The following is a 19,095-nucleotide window of genomic DNA, read 5'->3' on the forward strand; positions in this document are numbered from 1 at the left end:
TTAGAAGCTCCCTGACACTGGACAAATTATTTTCTCTGCATCTAGGTTTCTCATCAGTAAAATAAAATCATCATGGTACACATGGTACATACCTTAGAGGGTTGTGGAGGATTAAATGAGATATACATATAGAGCACTTAGCACAGCCCCTGACTTATTAAGTTCTCCGTTAAGTATAACATAGAAGTAGTAAAAGTTTCCTCTTTAGTAAAATGCTAATAAAAGTGCTTACTCTGCCTCCCAAGATTGTGGCAAAGTTATGACGCAAGGCTTTTAAACTGTAATGCTGAACAAACGTAAGGGATTGATATATACCTTGAGATATTTTGGACAAAGTTCTAACCTTACTTTTATAAAATATGCTTTCCCTCACCCGCCTGCAGTCGGGTTAATAATGCCCAGCATTAATTAATAGGAAATAAAATCAGAAGATACGTCCCCGAATACACGTAGCTGACGCTCGGAGACCAGCACCCGCAGACCTAACCTGGATAATTCCCTGGAGTTCACCTCTAGCGGCCCCCTCCCCTTGGAGCCGCGCAAGCGTACACTGACTTTGCTCCTCTCTATTGCCCCCGCCTCCAACAGCCGCCCCCCCAACCCTCCGTCTGCTCAACACGCAGGCGCGTCTCCTCAAATCCGGTCCGTACACCCCTCCTCTTTCTCTTCATTTCGTTCCCCCTCCTCTTGCAGCAACTAAGCAGGTTCAAACTCTTCTCCAGGAGAGTGGCGGCGATCGCGAGGTCACGTGATGAGCATCCTGCTGCCCAACATGGCGGAGTTCGACACCATCTCGGAACTGGGAGAGGAGGAAGAAGAAGCGGCAACGTCGTCGTCGTCGCCGTCGTCGTCGTCGTCGGTATCTGGGCCCGACGATGACGAGGACGATGAGGAGGAAGAGGAGGAGGAAGAAGAGGAGGAGGAAGAAGAGGAGGAAGAGGAAGAGGAGGCGCCGCCCCCGCCTCGGGTTGTGAGCGAGGAGCATCTGCGGAGATATGCTCCGGACCCTGTATTAGTGCGGGGAGCCGGCCACATCACTGTGTAAGCGACAGGGGGTCTTGGGTCTTGAAAACCCTGAGATTTGGCAACAGAGGAATGAGAGGTGATCGAGGGGCGTCTGGAGTGGGGGAGGGTTGACCGAGGCGTACAGTTAGGAAAGGACACCTGGTCTAAATGAGGAAACCATGGGTGGATACGTGTGAAGGAAGTGAGGAGAATGTACCTATGATGCGCCAATGCCAGGTAAAGTGTGAGTATAGGAGAAAGGAGTTAGGGATTGGGAGCCAGAGTGATTGAAGTAGGGGTGAGTCTCCTTTCTTGTATGTATGCTGGCAAGTGAACAGTCCCTAAACTGCAGGAGGTACCAGAGGGATTTTTGCTGACAAGATTGATATTTAGTGGGAAACAGCGATTGCTGTAACATGTAACAAGAACTAGGCTTGCATTCTTCAAACATTATGTATTTTGTGAATAATAATAGAATATCCATGAATAGTAATATTGATTCATTTTTTCCTATCTAATCCTTCCTTATATATCAGTCGATTAGAGGTTGAGGTTGAGAGGCAGCTATGGAAAGTAGAAAGAGCAATGGATTGAGTCAGGGCTCTTAGATGCTAGTTCCAGTTTTGCTTCTTACTGGCCCTGTGACCTTGGTCAGGTTGCTTTTTCTCGTTTCTGCACCTTGATTTCTTCATCATTAAATGAAGAAACCATCATTTGGAGTAGATGGTTCCTAAAGCTTTTCAGTTATGAGATAATGTACCTCCAAGGGATTTTGTATGCCCAAATACGAAATATACAGGCATCAAACGTATATGGAAATTAGTTCTTTGGGAGCTGAGGATGATTTCTTGAAAATTTATCCAGGGTGGTTTTTTTAAAAAATTGAAATCCTGAGAAAAAAAATTGAATATTTGAGAAAATAAAATGGGGAGGGACTTCATAACATACCTACAAAGCAAAAATGCAGATGTTTCCCTGGGCTCTAAAGAGTGCTTCCTCATTTTTATTTGCTTGGACCATAACTATTTGGAAGTTTGCATATTGTGTCATGTTCATCCTCTTTGCTATGTTTTACTGCGTTTTCAAAATAGATTGTTGTTTGTTATTATGTCATGCTTCCTCTGATTTTGATAATGGCTAACCTAGCCCCTTTGACTTTCAGTTGAGTTCATGTTATATTAAATCGTATATGTACGACCTCCCTTATCATATAAGCTTTAATTTTTAACATACTGATTATTATTATTTTTTTTTTTTGAGATGGACTCTCGATCTGTAGCCCAGGCTGGAGTGCAGTGGTGAGATCTTGGCTCACTGCAATCTCTGCCTCCCAGGTTCAAGAGATTCTCCTGCCTCAGGCTCCCGAGTAGCTGGGACTACAGGCTGGCCATGTTGAGTATTTTACTTGTGATATACTTTTGTCATCTTTGCATCAAATATATTAACAAATATTTTGAAATTGTGGAAGGATGTGGGGAGGGGTTTAGAACTGCTTTTTGATTACGAAATTTAAAGACAATTTTTTTCGGTCCAAGAATTTTGCAGATAGCCTACACTGTGATGCCAGCTTACTGCACTGTTTTACTTCCATTTTTTTTGTCACCAGGGAGACAATTTATTACTCAAACTAATTATGATTCTGGTACCAAAGGTTACTTTTATGCAGATTGTGTTAAATGACCCTTTAGTCCATAATTTTATACTCCAACATTCTACCTCCACATTATTTTGCAAAATTCAGGCAAAGGAGAAGGACCAAGAAAATCATAATTACCTGAAATTTATTTGTGGTTCCATTCTACCCTGCACACAACCATGGTGAAATACTTACCAACCTATTTTCTTCATTAGAAGAAGAACACTGACACTTGCCATGCCCAGGCCTTTGTGATTGGTATAATGTCCTTCTCAGCTTAAACTTTTGTAATTAGGAGAGTGTGGGTGGTACTGTTGGTATTTATTGACTGAAACCAAAACCTAAAAAGCAGCAAACCAGTACTGGAATCACTAACCAATGTATGTACTTTGGAAACTTAGTTTTATTGTACACGTTCTCACACCTAGAAATCACATATGACATTAAATGTCTTGAGATTTGAAAGAGATTACATGTCTAGGAGAAAATTTTACTGGATCTGAGCAATGAATCTTTCTGTGGTAGTAAAGCCTTCCTTATATCAGGTACAGTAAAATCCTTATGAAATAGGTAATCTTATTCCGAGACTTCTAAAATCTTATTCTGAGACTTCTAAAATATCAGCTTCTGTTTATTTTTTTTTCTGGCGTAGGAGTGTTAGAGATGCCCTAAATTATATACCCTATCTGAATGAAATGTTTAATATCCTCTCCCAGCCCTGATTTTTTTTTCCATTCTTTGTACAGTCTTCTATTGTATGGAGCATTTTGTTTCTTCTCAAAGTTTAAAATTTGAGAGCCCTCACCTCAAACTCAGTATATTTTAAGCCCAACATCCCTCTCCACATTGCCTGTGCTTTCCATTTGTTTCATTTCTTTCCTTGATGCCACCATTCTAATCTCCCAGAGTAGCATTTAAAATCTTTGAGTCATTTTGACTCTTCCTTCTCCTTGAATTGCCCTGTGCCAGTCTGCCCCAGAATTATGTCATCATAGTTTCTGAAATATCTCTTAGATTTTTCATTTTCTCATTCCTATTTGGCACCACTCTAGTTTGGGTTGCCATCATCTCCTGCTTGAATCATTGCCACAATCTGCTGCCTCTCGCTACTCCAGTCCATCCTGTGTGCTTGTGCCAAACTGATTTTCTTAAAACACAGCTTAATCATGTCACTTTCCTGCTGAAAATCTGCATTGGATCTTAATTAGCTCTGAGTTTCTATGCCATCTCCCTTCAGTCGGAGTTCAAGGAGACCCTCCATTTGTCCAATGGTCACCTACCTGTCCATTTGTGCCTTCCATTCCCTTCTCTTCCAGCCTCCTCCCAGGTCTTGCTCCACCAGGCCACCCATCTCTCCAGTATTACCTCTCTACTGGCTCAGCCTGTAACCATATTCAGTCTCTAATTTTTAAAAAAATAAAATAAGACAAAAGCCTTCCTATGCCTGTGTTCCCTTTAGCTACTATCCAATTTCTCTTTCTTAGCCTTTCAATTTCTAAAAAGTAGCTACATTCACCATATCCATTTTCTCTTTACCCGTCTCTGATCTGGATTCTGCTAACAAAACCACAAAGGAGCTATCATTAGTTAATATCACTGTGACCCTCTTGTTGCTAAATTAGTGAACATCTTTCATTCCCTATCCTTCAGGCTCTGTCTGCTGCATTTGACACTTATGATGATTTCTTCTTTTTTAGAAGCTTCTACTCCAGGACTCACAAACACAGACCTTCAGAGGCAAGGCAGGTCACAAAAACTGCAGTGTAGGGAGAGATGGGGGTTTAGTTGAACTGAAAGGTGTATATCCCAACTAATGGTATTCAAATTCTAATTAAGAAAAAAACATTTTGCTAGCCATAAAAAACACAGAACTCCTTGGCCACTTCACTCTCCTGGTGTTCCTTTTATTTTTCTGGCAGTTTCTTAACTGTTCATTCATGGGCTTCCCTTCCTCTCTTGACCCTTAAATACCAGCAATCGCTAGAGTTTTGTTCTCAGCCTACTACTCTTCTTATTCCCTACTCTCCCTAGATGGCTTCATCTTACCTCTCATAGATTCAGTTATCGTATGGCTCCCAAATAGGGATTTCTTTACCAGACTCTGCTTGGGCTCTTACCCGGGCTTCTTCACTCAATAGCCTACTGTTACCTTAAATTTTACATAAACAAAACTCATCCCCCTTACACCCCCCTCATACCCCCACCCCCAAATGCTCCAAAAAGCCCTCCTATTTCTGTATTCACAACCTCAGTTGAATGTACCTCCACCTATCCCATTAAAGCATGCTTGGTTCTCCTCAGTCACACTTCCCACTGCTAAGAAATTAGCAAATATCAACAATATATGGCTTAAGAATTTCTTCTTTTCCTCCCTACCACCACTTCATTGATTCAAGACCCTTTCATTACCGTAACTAGTTATCTTGACTTCATCCTCACATCTATCCTCCAGCCTGCTGCTAGATTAATACACAAAAAGTACAGATCTAATCAAACCACTTTTCCTGCTTAAGATTATCTTGTGGTTTTTCCCTTCACCTGCCAGATAAGAGTCTAAGCTCCATAACAGAGCATACAGAACTGTGCATCTATCAGCCTAAACTTTTACCACTTCCCTTACTGCTTGTATATTCCTGTTCACAGAATGCTGGGTTTTTAAAATCTCATTGCCTCTGCTCAATCTGGGGCCTCCACCTAAAATGCTAATATTCACCTCCTGTTTCCCTGGCTCCAGTTTCCCTGGCTCTCTGTATGTCACCACCTTCTTCTGCAAATCTTCTTTGCCCCCACTAAATTGTAATTTGCAATGACAAGAACAATTTCTGATTCCCTCTGAATCCTCAGTGCACAGCACAGTGCCTGACATGAAGTGAGTTGAATGAATATTGGTTCACTTTAGTAACACTCCGTATGCCCACGTAGTACAAACTATACTAGAAGCCCTCAACAAATATGTTAGTTGTATCATGCTGTGGAGAGCACTTGTTTTTGAACATAGATGTATATGAATACAACAGTATCATCAGTACCAGTATCACCAGTGATGGCATTTATGGCATGAGCTTACCTCTGAAAGCTTTGTTAAGCTAGCCCCTATGTGTCAGAGTATGCTTGTCTACTGGTATTATCTTAATGTTTTGGGTTTCTAGTTACTTTAACAAGATACTAGTTTTTTAACATGAAATCATTATAATTTCTTAAGAAGTAGAATGACCTAATCATACTACTTGTATTTCCAATTCTGAGATGATGGTTATAAATGGATATTAGGAGATTTTTTTCCAAATTTTCAAAAATATGGTTAAATTAACTTACAGATTTGAGATTATAGAAACAGAAATAATGTCACTTGGGAGTATTGTGCTTCAAAAATACTATACATCTGAATAATACAACAGTTTCACATTTCGTCTTGTTTTTTTTAGGATAAATATTTGGATCTAATGTATTGAAATACAGAAAAAATATTACATCACATGAGGTTTTTCCTTATAGACCACCCTCTTTATATTACTTAAAATATATAGATATTTACCATTGATATTACACCTGCATAAAAATTAGTAGAGACAACATATTACTAATTCTCAGAGGCTCATAAAATTCTCATTAAAATTAATCTAAGAAAGCTGAAGTTATTAGATTATAGAATTGAAAAAGATGGCTAATTTTACCAAACAGTACATTTCTCCAAAAACTTAGCACAACAAATATTAATACTTCTCAAATCAGGGAATGGAATGCCTTTTCTGTAACAGTTGTCTGAGAAATTACAGTGATGCATTGTTAATTTGTTTTTATATAAGATGATTTTTTTTTTAAGGTTTTAGGATTTGGAAATATTGAAGCCATGGTAACTTGCCATTATATAGTGTGGTAAGATACTTTTTTCATATGAAATATTAAAGAAATTCAACTAGAATCTTTAAAAAATATCTTTTTATTTTATGGCATAGCCATTTACTTGGTGTAGCAAATACAGTTCAGTGCACATGCTTCAGAATCAGTATTACTACAAGTGCATAGTTTTCTAGTGAAGTCGTGTCTTGTTGGCGGAATTTTACTACATTTTCTTAAACAAACAGAGTACATGAACTTTAATTTGTGCAAGATTTTGAAAGGCTGGTATATAGCCATTTTCAAAAATGAAAAATGATGAGAGGTATAGGGAGGGAGAGAAAAGGGAAGAACAGCTAAGAGTATGTATCGTTTGCCTCGGTTTCCTTTACTTCAGAGAATTTGTCTAAGAAATTAAAAATTTTGGCATTGACAACACTTGACGCAGAAAATGCAATCATTGAGAACTACCAGCTGAGTCAGATTCAAACATACAATAGATTCTATAGTGAATGAAGTTGATAAAATGATAGTGTGAGCACTTCTCAAGTGTCTGTTTAGCCCCGCATCTTGGCTAATTTCTATCACTGATCAGTAATAAGTAGATGAGTTTGTCTACCCTCTCTGGACTCATAATTCTTAATGGTTTGTTTATGAAACCTAACTGAAGTGTTTATTCAGCAGCAGCCACTTCAACATTTTCCTAGTAGCTACTAAGTGAAATGTACCTAAGTTTAAGTATTTTTTTTTTAGTGTGCTGAGTCTATAAAGGGGAAAGTTAAGGAAAAAAAGTATCTTATAGGCAAGAACAAGATTGCTCCTGCCTGTTAGCCAAAACTATGAAAGTATGAAGCCTACTTTGCCTTTCTTCATACTTTTTTATATGGATATATGTAGTTCATAAGGGAGTATTTTAAGAAGTAAAGCAACAATTTAGTTACCATTTCTAATGTACCTTTTATATTTTAGAAAAGGAAATCCCTTTATATATTTGAGAAGAAAGTAATGTGAATATAGCAAGTATTTCTCTAGAACTTGAGCACTGGGCTAAACACTGTGAAGAACATAGAGAAAACAGAGTATAGGCTTTGCTTTACAAAGCTAACAGGAAAATTGCCTTTAAGATATTGATATGGAGCAGCAAGGAAAAAAGACAACATTTTGTTAACTGTTGAAATATATAGTACACATTAAAAGTGGCCATGAGTATTCAGAGAAAGAAGGAATCCACGAAGGCTTGGGCATTCAAGGTATTACAGCAGGGATTGGAACTTGACTTGAGCCTTAAAGGCTGTCTAGGACTTGGACTTCAGAGGGGAAGCAAGGGGAACCACATGAGCAAGGACAAGAGCCAATGTAGCAGTGACAACGGGAAGGAAGAAATCATTATGAGAATAATTTGAAAGGAGCAAATAACAGGATTTAGAGACCACCTGGCTGTAAGCAAGATGCAAAACATAGGAGAGGGAGGGTGCGAATATGATACCAAGGTATATAGGTTAAAGGAAGAGACTGAATTTGAAAGGGGGAACCAGGTTCCAAGAAAATGTAACATTTAATTTTAGACAAGTTTCACTTAAGGTGGTATTATTTTGTAGTGAAATGTCCAAAAAGAAAATTCCAGTATACTATTAAAGATGAGGGATCGGAGCATATATGAAAAGATATCACTAGAGATATAGATTTGATGATCATTAGAAGAGAAATGATTGTCAAAGCTGTCAAATACAGATGAACTGTTATACTTTGCTTAGAAAGAAAAGCAGAAGACTAAATGCTAAATTTTGGAAGAAGTATAGAGTCTGAGGGCAGAATGAAAGAATGGGAGTGTTATTTTCACATACTTTGCAATTGAGACCAGAAAGACTTGTAGGTCTTTCTGCAGAGTGAGCGGGTCCTACAGAGTGAGTGAGAAACTTACTGCTACATCAGAAATGTTTGCCTCTTGGAGTAAAAGTGTTTCTTTGAGATGAGTTGTAGAGGAGGCACCTTTTATTCAACTTTTCTTTGTTTCTAAACTGTGTTTCCCATATTGTTTTAGGCACCTTTTATTCAACTTTTCTTTGTTTCTAAACTGTGTTTCCCATATTATTTTCAGCCTTTTGCTTATAATTAGAAATTGTGAGAAGCTTCATTTAGTGTTTAAAAATGTGGGGAGATAAATCAGACTTAATATGTATGTAAGATAAATTCACTTAAAAGTATGGTCCAAATAGCAAAACTAGGACCAGATGAAACATGTAGTCATTTTTTAAAAACATGTACTTGGTCTCTTGTGTGTGTCTGTTTTATTCCATTAGAATAAATGTGTCCTTCATGCAAATGCAAAGCATTTCTTCCTGATTAAATTGTAGATGTAGACTTTAAAAAAAGAAGAATGGTAGTGTTAGGAAGGGAATGGTCAACAGGGTCACAGCTGCAAACAAAGTCAAGAGAAAAAGTTCTGCGAAGACGTTGAATTTGGCAATAAATAAGACAAGATGAACTTGTCACTGTGTAAATTTACTGAATAAGAGATTGTCAGCAAAATGACAGTATCAAAAATCAAGTTTCAAAATTTCTTAAGAAAGGAAATATTAGGGAAATGGAAGCAGTGAACAGTTCTTTTGTCTGGTGATAAGTGAAAAGAGGGAATAGCAAAGCTAAGAATTTTTAAAACAATAAAAATATTCTATACAATTTGTAGGATATATCTGTCTGTATTGACTGCATATTTGATATCTAGTAAGGGAATGACAGCTGGCAAAAGCTAAATTAGCAGCAATTGCTAATCAAGGTAGGAACATGTTATCGATGTTGCATCTAAAAGGCATTTAGACAAAATGTGGAAATAGAAGTCTACTTAAAATGTATCATATCTACTTTCTAAAAATGAAAACTCCATCTATATTTTTGTACAATAAGAATTTACTCTGTGTAATAATGAATTGCATCTTGTCACAAAATAAAATTACTACTTAACTAGCTAAATAGATTTAAATGAAATGTTTCTTACACTATTAAATATTTGTTATTGATTGCTGTTAGCAAATCATTACAAATGTTTAATACTAGAATGTCAATTTCTCAAGCAGCAGATGAAGATTGCTATAAAAATTTATGCATAATGGTGTCCCATCTTGTTTTCAGTTAACTATACTCTTGTGTCTGTGTATTGACTTAAAGGGAACATGTATTTGCATATTATATTTTCATTATTTGTTGTACTGACACCTGAACAGAATTAATGAAGGATTTTTTTTAATGTAGTTAAGATCTTTTTCCAATAGCTAATTAATTTACTCGACTATTTTAAAATACAGAATTTGTTTTTTGGATTTTTTTTTTTTTTTTTTTTTGAGACAGAGCCTCGCTCCATTACCAGGCTGGAGTGCAGTGGTGTGATCTTGGCTTACTGCAACCTCCGACCCCCAGGTTCAAGTGATTCTCCTGCCTCAGCCTCCCGAGTAGCTGGGACTACAGGCATGTGCCACCACGCCCAGCTAGTTTTTGTATTTTTAGTAGAGACAGGGTTTAACCATGTTGGCCAGGATGGTCTCAATCTCCTGACCTTGTGATCTGCCCGTGTTGGCCTCCCAAAGTGCTGGGATTACAGGCATGAGCCACCATGCCTGGCCTAAAATCTGTTTTAAAATACATTTTAAACATACATAATATAGTATATTTATGTACAGGTATGTATCTGTTACTAGCTGATAAATATATAGTTTGTGTGTTTAAAACTGTGTCCTTGAAAATGAGTTATTAGCACAAATAATACAAAAACAATATGAAATTCCTGCATAGAGTTTTTTTCTTCCTTTGGCAACTTTTAGATTTGGCGGGTACATATGCAGTTTTATTACAAAGGTATATTGCATGATGCTGAAATTTGGGGTACAATTGAACCCATCACCCAGGTGGTGAGCATAGTACCTAATAGGTACTTTTACAACCCTTACTTACTTCCCTTCTTCCCCTTTTATGTAGTCCACAGTGTCTATTATTCCCGTCTTTATGTTCATGTGTACTCAATGTTTAGCTCCCACTTATTAGTGAGAACATGTGGTATTTGGTTTTGTGTTTCTGTGTTAATTCATTTAAAATAATGGCCTCCAGCTACATCCATGTTACTACAAAGAACATGATTTTGTTCTTTTTTATGGCTGCATAGGATTCCATGGTTTGTATTTTCTTTATCCACTCTACCATTGATGGACACCTATGTCAATTCCATATCCTCGCTACTGTGAATAATGCTGTGATGAGCATATGGGCGCATGTGTCATTTTAGCAGAACAATTTATCTTCCCTTGGGTATATACCCAGTAATCGAATTACTGGTTCGAATGGTAGTTCTATTTTTGGTTCTTTGAGAAAGCTCCAAACTGCTTTCTATAGTGGCTGAAATAATTTAAATTCCCACCAAAGGTGTATCAATGTTCCCTTTTCTCAGCAGTCCCACCAATGTCTGTTATTTTTTACTTTTTAATAATTGCAATTCTGACTGGCATGAGATGTAGTTTTGATTTGTGTTTCTCTAATGATTAGTGATGATGAACATTTTTCATATATTTCTTGGCCACTTATATGTTTTTTTTTTGAGAAGTTTATTCATGCTCTTTGACGACTCTTTGTTGGGGCTGTTTGTGTATTGCTTGTTAAATTATTTAGATTCTTAATAGATTCTGGATATTATACCTTTTTGTATATCATGACAGGTAGGGGTCCAGCTGAATTCTTCTGTATATAACTAGCCACTTACCCCATCATCGTTTATTGAATAGAGGAGCCTTTCCCTATTACTTATATTTGTCAGTTTTGTGAAAGATCAAATGGTAGTAGGTGTGTAGCTTTATTTCTGTGGTCTGTTCTGTTCCATTGGTCTATGTGTCTGTTTTTATGCCAGTACCATGTTGTTTTGGTTACTGTACCCTTGTAGAATAGTTTGAAGTCAGGTAATGTGATACCTCTGACTTTGTTCTTTTAGCTTAGGTTAGCTTTGGCTATTCAGGCCCTTTTTAGTTTCCATATGAATTGTAGAATAGTTGTTTCTAATTCTGTGAAGAATGATGTTTGTAGTTTGATAGGAATAGCATTAATCTTTAGATTGCTTTGGGCAATATGGCCATTGTCATGATGTTGATTCTTCCAGTCCATACGTGTAAAATGTTTTTCTATTTGTTTCTGTCATCTCTGATTTCTTGCAGCAGTGTTTTATAATTCTCTTTGTAGATATCTTTCACCTCCTTGGTAAGATGTATTCTTAGGGTTTTTTTTGGGGGGTGCGCTATTGTAAATGGGATGGCAATCTTGATTTGGCTCTCAGCTTAAATGTTTTTGGTGTATAGAAATGCTACTGACTTTTGTACATTGATTTTATATCCTGAAACTTTACTGAAGTTTTTTCTTTACCAGTTCAAGGAGGCTTTTGGCAAGTCTTTAGAGTTTTCTAGGTATAGAATTGTATTATCTGCAAAGAGAGATCGTTTGACTTCTTTTCCTACTTGGGTGCTTTTTTTTTCTTTCTCTTGCCTGATTACTCCGAGTAGTACTTGCAGTACTATGTTGAAAAGGAGTGGTAAGAGTGGACATTTTTTTTTCTTGTTCCAGTTCTCAAGGGGAATGGTTCCAGCTTTGCCTGTTTGGTATGATGGTGGCCGTGGGTTTCTCATAGATAGCTCTTATTATTTTGTGGTACATTCTTTTGATGGTTAGTTTGTTTAGGGTTTTATCATGAAGGGATATTGGATTTTATCAAAAGCTTTTTATTTGCCTATTCAGATGATCATATGTTTTTTTGTTTTTAATCCTGTTTATGTGGTAAATTACATTTATTGATTTGTGTATATTGAACCAACCTTGCATCATCCCAGAAATCAAAGCTGTTTGATAGTGGTGAATTAACTTTTTGATGTGCTGCTGGATTCGGATTGCTGGTATTTTGCTGAGGATGTTTGTGTCTGTGTTCATCAGGATGTTCGCCTGTAGTTTCCTTTTTCCTTTTTGTCTCTGCCAGCTTTTTTCTATAATGATGATGCTAGATTCATAGGATGAGTTGGGAAGGAGTCCTTCCATTTCAGTTTCTTGGAATTGTTTCAGTAGGATTGGTAACAGCTCTTCTTTGTACATCTGATAGAATTTGGTTGGGAATCAGTATCGTCTGGGGCTTTTTTTGGTTGGTTGGTGTTTTATTTCTGTTTCAATTTTGGAACTTGATATTGGTCTGTTTAGGGTTTCAAGTCTTCCTGATTCAATCTTGGGGGCTGTGTGTTTCCAGATTTTACCCATTTCCTCTAGATTTTCTATTTCGTGTGCTAGGTGTTCATAATACTTATCTGAAGAATTTTTGGTATTTCTGTGGGATCGGTTCTAATGTCATCTTTGTCATTTATGATTGCACTTATTTGGATCTCCCCTCTTTTTTCTTTGTTAATCTAGCTGGCACTCTGTAGATCTTGGTTATTCTTTCAAAGAACCAACGTTTGGGTTCATTGATCCTTTGTATGGATTTTTTGGGTCTCAGATTTTCTTCTGCTAGCTCTGGGGTTATTTTGTTCTTCTTTTCCTAGTTCCTCTAGCTCCTGCATAGAGTTTTAATAGGACATTGGATTCTTAACATTTCTTTAAAGTGACTCTACAACCACGTGCCATAAATCAATTAAACAGTACAGTAGTTTATTATTCAACAAACTTTTTTCAACACTGATTAGATTCCATTATGCTACTAGGTGTAATAGAAAATAGCAAAATAAATAACCCATAGTTCCTTGTTCTCAGGAAACTTAACATAGTACAGAAAGGATTTAGGAGGTCAACATTTGAGTTTTGGTTTCCCCCACTTACGAAATACATGACTATGGACAAATCATTTACTTTTTGCATTTTTTTCTGGATGTTAGCTTCTTTGTCTTTAAAATGTGGACGACAGTAGCTCTCTTGAAAGCTTTTGAAGCATAAGAGTAATGTAGAGTCATGTGTCACTTAACAATGGGGGGATACCTCCTGAGAAATGCATTGTAGGTGATTTCATCATTGTGAGAACATCATAGAGTGTTCTTACACAAACCGAGGTGATATAGCCTAATACACACCTAAGTTATATGTTAAGCCTATTGCTCCTAGGCTACAAACCTGTATAGCATGTGACTTTACTGATTACTGTGGGCAAATGTAACACTATGGGTATCTAAACATAGAAAACATACAGAGAAAATAAAAAAGACAAAAAATGGTATACCTTTAATAGGGTACTTACCATGAATAGATCTTACAAGACCAGAAGTTGCTCTGGGTGAGTAAGTGAATGAGTGGTAAGTGAATGTGAAGGCCCAGGATATTACTGTACACTACTACTGTAGAATTTATAAATACTATATACTTAGGCTACACTAAATTTATTTTCAAATGCTATTATTTGTTCAATAATCAATTAACCTTAGCTTACTATAACTTTTTAATTTTATAAACTGTCCAATTTTTATAAAGTCATTGACTCTTGAAATAATACTTAGCTTAAAACACAAACACATTGTACAGCTTTACAAAAATTTTTTTTTGTATCCTTATTCTTTTAGCTTTTTTTCTATTTTGAATTTTTTTTTACTGTACTTTAGGTTCTGGGGTACATGTGCAGATCATTCAGGGTTGTTGCATAGGCACATACATAACCAGGTGGTTTGCTACCTTCATTCCCCCTTCATCTATGTCTGGCATTTCTCCCCAGGTTATCCCTCCCACCCTCCCTACTCCCCTCTGTCCCTCCCCTAACCCCCTCCCAGCTGACCCCAGTGTGTGATGCTCCTCTCCCTGAGTCCCCGTGTTCTCATTGTTCACCACCTACTTATGAGAAAGAACATGTGGTGTTTGGTTTTCTGTTCTTGTGTCAGTTTGCTGGGGATGATCGTTTCCAGATTCATCCAAGTCCCTACAAAAGACATAAAGTCATCGTTTTTTTATGGCTGCATAGTATTCCATGGTGTATATGTGCCACATTTTCTTTGTCCAGTCTATCATTGATAGGCATTTGGGTTGATTCCAAGTCTTTGCTATTGTACACAGTGCCGCAGTGAACATATGTGTGCATGTGTCTTTATAATAGAATGATTTATCGTCCTTTGGGTATATACCCAGTAATGGGATCACTGGGTCAAATGGAATTTCTATTTCTAGATCCTTGAGGAATCACCACACTGTCTTCCACAATGGTTGAACTAATTTACACTCCCACCAACAGTGTAAGAGCGTTCCTATTTCTCCACATCCTCTCCAGCATCTGTTATCTCTAGATTTTTTAATGATTGCCCAAACACACACATTAGCCTAGGCCTACACAGGGTCACAATCATCAATATCACTGTTTTCCACCTTCACAACTTATCCCATTTGAAAGTCTTTAGGGACAATAATGACACTCATGGAGCTGTCATTTCCTGTAATAACAATACCTTCTAGAATATTTCTAAAAGGGCCTTCCTGAGGCTATTTTGCAGTTAACTTTTTGTTACAAGAGGGAATATATTCTAAAACAACAATAAAAATTATAATATAGTAAGCACATAAGCTGGTAATGGTCATTTGTTATTATTATTATGTATTATGTATTATATGTAATTATATGTGCTATACTTTTTTATGACTGGTGGCAAAGTAAGTTTGCTTATACCAGCATCACCACAAACGTGAGTAATGTATTGTACTATGGTGTTATGAAGGCTATGACTATAACATTACAAGGGCTATGACAATACTAGGTAATAGAAATTTTTCAGCTCCATTATAATCTTATGGGACCACCATCATATATGTACTCTATCTTTGAAACATGTTATGTAGCATGTGAACTATATTTACTTAGCACAGTGTCTAGCCCATGGTAAGTACATAGTTACTGGTAGCTATTACTGTTATTGCCCACCTCATTTGGAGTTCTCAATAAATGTCATTGTCCTTTCCTTTTTGCTTACAACCTATCCTCCACTAATGTAAAATTGTAGTCAATATGAAATAGTATCATCTAACATTCAGGAAGTGGCCTTTGTTATTCCTGAAATCAACAAACAAGTGAGCAAAGCCTTACAAAATTCATTTTGACTTCTTAATGCAGATTTTACTGAGTGTCCTGGAAAAAGAGTTCTCAAGTCTGGAATTTGTTTTCTCAAAATTAGTTGAGCACAGACGTGGAAGCCATTCATGAAGATCAAACTTTGAGTATCTGAATAGTAACTGGTCACAAGTGGTGAAACTCTATAGTTCCAAAGGCTGTATTAGTTGGGGAGGGTTTTTTTTTTTTAAAGGAACATTTGCATACATATACCAAAGTGGAAAGAACAGTATAATAAAATACTACATAGTACCCATAATCCAGCTCCAGCAATTATCAACTAAAGTAGGTTTTAGCAGAAGCATTTGAGTTAAAAATTGACATTTCTGGCTCTGTATGTGTTTCTCTAACTTATTTTTTAATCCTACATCATAGGTTGAGTTAGAATCCCACTTTAATGTTTGCTTTTTGTTAAGCTTTTAAAAAAATATTAGTTTGGATTAATGATCAAAGATTTACTTTCTGTAAATGTCATATAAAAATTTTTCAGGGCACATTTTTAAATCAGAAGGCCAAGAGAAAAAACCATGGGTTTATAACTTAAAAAAAAAAAAAAGGAAAGTTAAATATGCTGGGTGGAACATATTTTGTTCTGTCTTTGTTTTGAAGGTTTGGCTTGAGCAACAAGTTTGATACTGAATTTCCCTCCGTTCTAACAGGGAAGGTAAGTGAGAGTTTGCTTTGAACTATTCAGTTCTAAAGCATTGTTTTATGGTTTATTCATTGTTATGACAAATGTTTTGAATCATTGTTAATGATTAAGTCAAATAATAGGAGGCCTCAGGACTTGGAAGCTGTGTTTACAGTGTCTGAAAGCTGTTGCCGTGGCTACCAGCCTCTGACCCGTTATTTTGTTCATTGTCCATTAATGCTAGCCATTATTTATTTATCCATTCAGCTTTTTCACTTTTGCATGTTTTTTTCTTAGCATAGGTAGCTATAATTGTTTTTATTTGGATCATTAACTTCCAGTGTTTTACAGTAAAAGTCATTTTTTAACTGTATCACTCTATTTTTAAAGTGCCATATGGTATGATTTGTTATACATGAAAATAATTAAATTTTTGGTTAGATGTTTTTCTGACTTTTGATAGTTTGAGTTTCTATGATTGGACTCACTGTAATAAGTACCTTTCTGTTCCCCAGTTCCTCTACATTGCGTAGTATTTTCTAGCAAATTCAAAGATTTACTAGGATTTAAAACTATAAAGACCTAATGCACAGTCTGATTACTATAGTTGATAATATTGTATTGTATACTAGAAATTTGCTGAGAATAGATTTCAAATGTTCTTATCACAAAATAACAAAAAGGTTCCTGTGAGGAGATGGATATGCTAATGTGTTTGATTAGTAATCATTTTACTATGTATATGTATATCAAAACATCATGCTATATACCTTAAATACATATAATTTTTAAAAAGAAACTATATTTGGAAGATCATCTTATGACAATAATGTGAACTTTCTATGCCCGAAGGAGAAGGCTCTGCCTAAGGTGAAGAGTTATTTACATATGTTTGTTACTTGAGGAAGTGTAGAAGAGGAGAGAAAAACCATTATATTACAGAATACTCAATCATTGCCAGATGGTTAATAGCTGAATGCTTGGGTAGCTAAAAAGATGATTAAGTGTTAAAGGAAGGTAACTTTTTGTATTTTGGAACCTTTAAATTTAATATATTTGATGTTAGTATTAGAATAATGGTATTTGTCAGTATAGATTTTGGTCATGTTTTAAAATTATCTCATTATCTAACAGGCTTTTATTCTATTGTAGTGTCAATTATTCTCATATTGTTGGTGAGAAAAGCAAAATGAAACTCAGTGTGTTTAGTATGTATAAGAAATTGAAGAAATAAGCCCATTAATAAATGTATTTTTACATAAAGAAATTCTAGAGAGATACACATGAAACTAATAAAAGTTATTACCTTTGATGGGAGAAGAAGAATGAGATGGATGGAGGCAAGGGTAAGGATGAGACTTTTCTGAATATCTTTTAGTATTGCTTTCATTTTTAAACCATGTGAATATATTACCTTTTGAACTTTAATTTATTCTTAATTTGTTGTCTCTTGTTTTAAGCTCTTTGAGAACCAGATAAGATGCTTCTACTGACATTTGCTTCTTTTTGTTATGCATTTTCCAACTGTGTACTCTTTTTGCTTTTGGTCTAATCACAGTCTTCCCCCCAGCCTCTTTGAGGGAGTAGACAGCAGACCTATTTCTTTTTTAAGGAGTATCTTTGAAATCATAAGAAATTCTGTTTAATTTAACCCTGAAAGGTATGTTACACTTTATTTACCTCATTTTCCCCCTGAAAAATGGGAGATAGCTTGAGACAGAATAAAGTAAGTAGTTAAACAAGCTTTGCAGTCAAATCTGGGTTGGAATGCAAGTTCTGTCACTTACTGTGTGACCTTGGGCACGTCACTTCTCTGAGCCTCAGTTCTTATTTGAAAAATAGAGATGATGCTGATAGTTACCTCCTTTTTTAATTTAAGAGTCGAATAAGAGAGCATATATAAAATTCCTAGTATTTTGTCATGTACTTATTAGCTTCCCAATGTTAGTTTGTAGTTGCTGTTGACTATTCTTCATCCTTGTATCGTAGTGTCACCCTTGTTGCTTTTCATTCTACTCACTGGCTTTGAACTTTTCATTGCTTTTGCAATTTTTCTTCATCTAAGTAATAATTTATTGTCTGGCCTCACCACTAATTTGTTCTTTTGACTGGTGACCTTTTCTGTCTCTCCTGATGTATAATATCAAATCATTCCACAGAACACTCAACAGGTGATCATAGTCCTGGCTAAGTTAGCCTTAGAAAATATGTGGCCATTTAACATTTTAGGACACAAAGAACCCTTTGGTGTGAGATTTTGGACTCATTCTTTAGTATGTTCTGCCTTCCTATCCTAATCATTTAGAATAATTTACCAATTGAAGCAGCAGCCTAGACTTAGATTTGTTTTATATGAATTAATCATAAATGTTTTTTTAAATGAATAAAATAGCTATGAAAATATATCTTGAATAATAATGTATTTTTGTAGAAAAATAGTAAATTCATTATTGAAATTAAAGAGAATGTGAATTATAAGAACTTCAGTAAAAAACTTATTCTTCATGTTTCCTTTGAGGCTGCTGCATGTGTTCTATGGGTAGTTATATACAACTTTACTATTGAGTTAGTTTGAAATACAGGTCTAAGAAAATCTAGGAAATGAATAATCTAAAAAATGTCAGTGAATAGAATTCTCAGGCATACAAATTATCAATTTTTGAAATTGGCCAATTTTATATGTTCAAGAAATCTTCAGAATATCTTTTCACACCTTCTCATTTCTTTACAAGCCTTCTGAAACTAAAAATTCCACTGGCCTAAAAGGTAGTAGACTGTTTTAAACTAGAGAAGTAAGAATGATAAGCTGCTTTTGATATGCAGTCACACAACCTAAATGATCTGGATATGAGCTGCTCATAAAGATATCTGTTCTTTTCAAGTTATTGTTTTTGTAGCACATTG

The 19,095-nt window shown here is 36.0% G+C and overlaps 1 protein-coding gene across 3 annotated transcripts in view; it reads left to right on the forward strand.

Moving 5' to 3' along the window:
• Nucleotides 1–358: 358 nt before the first annotated feature.
• The window catches only part of CHIC1 (cysteine rich hydrophobic domain 1), a 152,453-nt gene continuing 133,716 nt past the window's right edge, over nt 359–19,095 (forward strand). For all 3 annotated transcript variants that reach the window (XR_004260770.1, XM_032251301.1, XM_032251302.1), the window contains exons 1-2: nt 359–1,041; nt 16,170–16,224. Coding sequence is in view for 2 of the 3 variants with exons in the window: in XM_032251301.1 (XP_032107192.1) it covers nt 752–1,041; nt 16,170–16,224 (345 nt within the window). In the remaining variant the exon portion in view is untranslated. The remainder of the gene's footprint in view (nt 1,042–16,169; nt 16,225–19,095) is intronic.

The sequence above is a fragment of the Sapajus apella genome, unplaced genomic scaffold (assembly GCF_009761245.1).
Source record: "Sapajus apella isolate SASKATOON/1434 unplaced genomic scaffold, GSC_monkey_1.0 scaffold75, whole genome shotgun sequence".
Lineage (NCBI taxonomy): Eukaryota > Metazoa > Chordata > Mammalia > Primates > Cebidae > Sapajus > Sapajus apella.